Here is a 6,136-nt window from a genome sequence, read left to right as displayed (position 1 = left end):
TTTTAAGTGATTAGTTGAGAAGAAAAAATCCCTTTGTAACTAAAGTCAAAAGGTTTTTATTGGTTAAACAAATTAGTTGGTTCATTTTTTAAATATCAAGTCACTATTCATGACAGTGCTAATTATTCATGACAGTGTATATCCAAAAGGTCGTCAGTGCTAATTGTTTTTAGCTAATTAACGGTCAACAAAGAGAATATAAATTAATGTGACATTTGTTTCACTTTCACTTCCACCTTCATTATTCTTGACTTTGTATTGGTGAATGGTGATTGATTCTAAATGATTAATTTGCATAGATTCCGAAAACTTTCAAATAGTTAGAAAGAGTCTTTAAGAAATTATTAATGCATAATTATGAAAGTGATATATTTATAGTAAATTAATTAACTAGAAAAATGATGGGTTTCAATCAATTTGAGTATAGCTTCTTTTTTTTTTTTTTAGTATAGCTTGATTTAACATGGTAGCCAGTTTTAGTTTTTTTTTTTTTTTTTTTTTAAACATGGTAGCCAGTTGAGAGTTGCAGTGTAGAGCAAGGCATATATCATTATTATCAATGTAGAAGCCTAGAAGGTGATGAAAAGCGTGTAAAGACTAAGACTAAAACTAAAGCTACCAAGTCCAAGTCATCCCTCCTAGCTAGCTAGCTTGTTACCTAGGTCAACCCATTCTCACTACCAATCAAAAACCAACTAAAACACAACGTGGAGGTAATTAAATAAATACCTTTACTTTTATATATATATATGCAATATTTATACGTACATAGCATTAAATTGTATATATTAATTAATAAATATTCAGAGAAAGTGAGCCAATTAAACCATATATTTCAGTCTTCATAATATCACACCTCTCCATGCCGAGTACTCTTTCTCTCTTCAATCTGTTCCATCAATATCCATGGCAAAAACCCAAAAGAAAACCCTTCAAAACAAACCCAAAACCAACAATTTTCTAAGCTGCTTTGGATGTTCTAATAATAATAACATAGTATTAGAGTACAAAAAGGAAGCCAATATCAAATCCGATGGCATGAAGAAGAAGAAGAAAAAGAAGAAGGCACGTTGGTCTTTTTGGACAAGGTTCAGCATGAAGAAGTCCACCACCAGAACCGTGCCGCTTGAATTCGACAACAAACCATCAAACTCCAACTCCAACTCCAAATTTTCTTCAAACTCAATATCCAACTTTAATTCTCAACCAGATGTGCCTCATGATAAGGAGGTTCCTAATCCTTCTAATAACGAAATACAAGTACTACCTCATCATCATCAGCTTATTCATCAAGATCAGGTATCTGATTTCATTCATTAATTCTTTTTTCTTTTTCTTTTTCTTTTTTTGTGGGCAAAATTATTTAAAACGAGAACCAGGCCAGTCATAATTAATATATATATATATATGCACAAATTCAGCATAATATATATATTATTAGTTCAACACTTCAAACAAAGAATGTCGACGTTGGGTCTTGTTATTACCTTTTACTGTACTAGCACGCGTTAAGTGTTTCTTTGCTTTATTTGGGGTTTCAGATTCAGAAAAGGCACGAGCCTAATAATAATATTTCTGAACAAAACAACATCAACTCGAAATTGGAACATGTCCGTGTGGATGCGTCCAAAGATGACAAGCATAAAAAGCGATCGTCTTTTTGTCGGAAAATAGAAGCGATAAGAACTGGGTCCACTCATCAACCCGGTTCGCCACCGGACCCTAATAAGTTTAAGCTCAATTCCGAATTCAAACCCAAATCCAAACTCATCAAGCCTACGGGTGTGGGACCCACATGTAGGAACGAAAGAAGAGCCACGTCGCCATCCAAGAATACTCGGCAAAATGATGCATTATTAATAATAGCTCAGAAGAAGAAGAAGAAGAAGAAGCAGCAGTTTGACCCAGTACTGGTTGGTTTATCTATAATTATGGTGACCTTATTGATAATGTTACTTTGGGGTCGATTCTGTGCCATTCTTTGTACTTCTGCATGGTGTTATTTCGTCCCATGTTTCAAAAAAAGGAATCTCAATTCACAATATCAATATTATCGTTATGATTCCGAGGAGTACAAGAAGAAGGTGATCCTAGGAGGATTTCTTGAGAGAAACCACTAGACTCCAATCTCTTTTTTTTTTTTTGTAATCGATCAATCATATCATATGGCCGGGAGTGTTCATGTTACTTCTTAACCTATTTGTTTTGCTAAAGTCCGCCAGCAGATGACTTTTTTCTTTTTCTTTTTTTTTTTGTAAATAAGCTGCAGAAACATGTCTATATTTTTCTTTAAAAAATAAAATAAATAAAAAGCCCAGTTCTTCTTGAAGTTTGTCTACTTTCAACTCTCAAAATTTTGATTGGTAGTTGGATTTTTCTTGCGATATTTAATTGATTGGAATGGAAGCACGAGAGGGAGAGCTAAATTTGGGGTTGACGTGTTCACGTGTATGGAAGTATATACACATGAAGGGTTATGTTAACTGATTTATTTTAGAGCAATTGTTAATAAACTATAATAGAAAAGTATTAAAATCATTCTAATGGGAAATATAAAAAGTTATCACCAACAATTATTATTTTATCATTTTCCTAATAAAATGTTTCTAAAAATAGCTTATAAACCAATATTCTAAGAACATTAGTATTACTGCACACCTTTAATGCGATGGTCACTCTACGAGTATAAATGTTTGTGGGATGTGAGAGGCAAGGACCGGGATTCAAGTCTCCAAGAGGAGTTTCACACACATATATACTTAGATTAGGCATAACTGTTTTCACAATAAATTTAGTTGATAAATTATTACTCATTTTTATCTTGACTTATTACTATTTTTTTTTTTTAAGTATTTGTTACATGAACTTTATTGTAAAAATGTTGAAAGAACTCGTAACTATATTCTATGTATGGATATGTAGTAATTTAATTTAATATTTTTAAAACACTTGATACATCATACATAGCGGTCAGTTGTAATTCCTCTTAGTGGTTGTCTTTTTCCTGATCCCTTCCTATGACCTAATCACTAGACTAGAGTCTAGAGAATTACTTAAAGTCTAAAAGACTAAAGGCCAAAATCATAAGATTTTTTTTTTGTCAAATTATTTAATCTAATCACATTTAATTATTATTTTCACGTGTCTTTTTTTTTTTTTTTTTTTTGATAAACAACATAGGAGAAACTTTTTATTGATCTAAAACAACATTCATATTGATTACATCATTCAGAATTTGGTTTTCTATAACAGGGGGGATATCCTCAATCCAAACCAACCAATCATCTACCCGTTTGGCATATTGTGCCATTAAGTGGGCAGCCATGTTGCTACCCCTGTTGATGTGAGAAGTCTTCCATGCTCTGAACTACCTCAGAGTCATTTCAATGTCTTCCGAAACCTTCCTAATAGAGCTAGGAGAAGGACCCAGCCCCCTTAGGACATTTACCATACTCAGCGAGTCACTCTCAACTATAACATCTCTAAGGCCAAGATCTCAAGCCAATTGAATTCCTTCTTCCACAACCTTTGCTTTAGCCTCCAACGCACCCAACGGCAGCATCAATTTTTTGCTCATCGAACCCATTAGCTGGCCATTCTCATTTCTAATCACGACTCCCACACCGCTACATCCAATGTCTCCAAAAACAACCCCATATGTATTAATTTTATACCAACCCGAGTTTGGGGGAGACCATGAGGGCTTGCCTGGGGTGGAGGAATGGATTTGGACTTGATGAGATTGCTTGACTTCCTTTGCATATTCTGCTGCCATCTGAACCATTTCAGCAACGGTTTTGCCTCTGCCTTCATGTCTTATTGTATTCCGATTGTTCCACAAGCTCCACGCCGTAATTGCAAACATATCCCAATCTACCACCGAGCATCTCTCCCTAATTTCCCATACTGTATCCACAAACTCCAGGTGAGTTTCAGGCAGATAAGGAAGCTTTACTTTGGATGCACTCCAAACCTCTGTTGCTGTTTTACAGTCCCAAAGAATATGAGTTGTATTTTCCTCCCTTCCATACACATCACAGTTTGGTTCCACATCCACACCCTTGGACTTTAGACGACACTTTGATGGCAGAATGTTTCTACAAGCCCTCCACATAAAGTGTTTTATCTTGTTTGGGCAGTCCAAATTCCATATAAGCTTCCAAATGGCTCTAGACTTTGACCCATCTGAGCTTTCCCCCCTTTCACCATGCTGATTTAGCTTCGGCAACAGCTTTTGAACTGCTCTATAGGCACTTTTGACTGAGAATCGGCCATTTGGAGTCCAAGCCCAAACCAGGGAGTCATCAGGAAGCCTAGGACTTATTGGAATTCCCAGCACAATTTCAGCTTCATGGGGGAGGAAGGTATTCCTTACCAAATTAACATCCCAACCCCTAGTCTCCCTGTTGATAAGACTCGATACCAGTCCAAGGTTAGTCGAAAGACCCCTCGGGCTTGCCACTTGAAAGAGTCCGGACTTGGGATCCATCTATCATCCCAAATGTGGACCCTTTCACCATTTCCAATGATCCATCTAGACCCCCTCACGATTAAGTCCTTGGCTGCCATGATACTTCTCCACACGTAGGATGGTTTATAACCCAATTGCGCCTCCCTAAAAGAGCTTCCCGCAAAATACTTTGCCTTAAAAACTCTATGGACAAGGGAGTTAGGATTTTGTTGGATCCTCCAACCTTGCTTTGCTAAAAGTGCAAGGTTGAAAGTATTTAAGTCTCTAAAACCCATCCCCCCTTCCATCTTAGGCATGCAAAGTTTTTCCCACGAAATCCGCGCCATTTTCCGTTCTTTATCCTTCTGCCCCCACCAAAATTTGCAAACCATGGAATTGAACTCTTTGCATAAGGTCACCGGGAGCTTGAAACAACTCATAGTGTAGGTAGGAGTGGCTTGGGCCACGGCTTTAATAAGAATCTCCCTCCCCGCATTGGAAAGGAGCTTTCCTTTCCACCCCACAATTTTTCTACCCACCATGTCTTTAATACGGTTAAAAGCCTTCCTTTTCCCTCTTCCCACAAGTGGCGGTAGCCCAAGGTACCTCTCATGATGTCTTATAATTTGGGCTCCAAACAAAGACTTCACTTGGTCTTGGACTTCTCTACTAGTATTCTTGCTAAAGAATAGAGAAGTTTTCTCCTTATTAAGCCTTTGCCCCGAATCACCTTCATAATCCTCAAGCACCTTCATAACCCATCTTGCTTCTTCAAAGGAGGCCCTACAAAATACAATACTATCATCCGCGAATAGAAGATGGGAAATTCTTGGAGCACCCCTACACACCGCTACCCCTTTTATATAGCCATTAGACTCTTCCTTTTTCAACATTGACGTCAACCCCTCCGCACAAAGAAGGAAGAGATACGGTGATATTGGGTCACCTTGTCTAAGCCCTCTTGATGGAATGATTCTACCTTTGGGCTCACCTTAAGCAAAACCGAATAAGACACCGAGGTCACACACATCATCATAAGAGACACCCACCTATCATGAAACCCCAACCTTCTCATTATAGCTTCCAAATAGACCCATTCTACCCTATCATAGGCTTTGCTCATATCAAGCTTTATAGCCATAAGAGCCTCATTTCCTTTCTTTCTTTGGTCTATACAATGCATTGTTTCAAACGCCACTAGGACGTTATCAGTAATGAGTCTCCTCGGAACAAAAGCACTCTGGGATTCGTCAATCACAGCAGCTAGGACTTTTTTCAACTGGTTAGCTAGAACCTTCGCAATTATTTTGTAAAGAACATTGCAAAGACTAATCGGTCTAAATTCAGTGATTCTTTAGGGATTTTTGACTTTTGGGATGAGACAAATGTAAGCTTCATTAAGACCACTAGGCAGCACACCATCATTCAGAACATTTAGGACACAATTTATAACATCAAAACCAACCAAATCCCAATATTTTTGATAGAAGATAGAGGACATACCATTTGGACCTGGAGACTTTGTTGGGTGCATTTGATTGATTGCTCGCGTCACCTCATCCGCCTTGAAATCTGCTAACAACTCATCATTCATTTCAGGAGTGACACGAATATTGATTGCACTCAAACTGGCTTCAAAGGAAGTTGGGAAGTCTGATTTGAAGATAGCAGCAAAATACTCCAAAA

General features: G+C 37.4%; 1 protein-coding gene across 1 annotated transcript; it reads left to right on the top strand.

The window, feature by feature from the left end:
- The first annotated feature begins 848 nt into the window (after nucleotides 1-848).
- On the top strand, nucleotides 849-2,214 carry LOC115981882. Its single transcript, XM_031104302.1, has 2 exons — nucleotides 849-1,299; nucleotides 1,542-2,214. Exons 1-2 carry the CDS (start codon nucleotides 907-909, stop codon nucleotides 2,118-2,120), a joined length of 972 nt encoding a protein of 323 aa, XP_030960162.1. The 5' UTR covers nucleotides 849-906; the 3' UTR covers nucleotides 2,121-2,214.
- The last annotated feature ends 3,922 nt before the right edge of the window (nucleotides 2,215-6,136 follow it).

Source organism: Quercus lobata, chromosome 3 (assembly GCF_001633185.2).
Source record: "Quercus lobata isolate SW786 chromosome 3, ValleyOak3.0 Primary Assembly, whole genome shotgun sequence".
NCBI classification, from domain to species: domain Eukaryota; kingdom Viridiplantae; phylum Streptophyta; class Magnoliopsida; order Fagales; family Fagaceae; genus Quercus; species Quercus lobata.
This window is presented reverse-complemented; position numbering and strand designations above follow the sequence as displayed.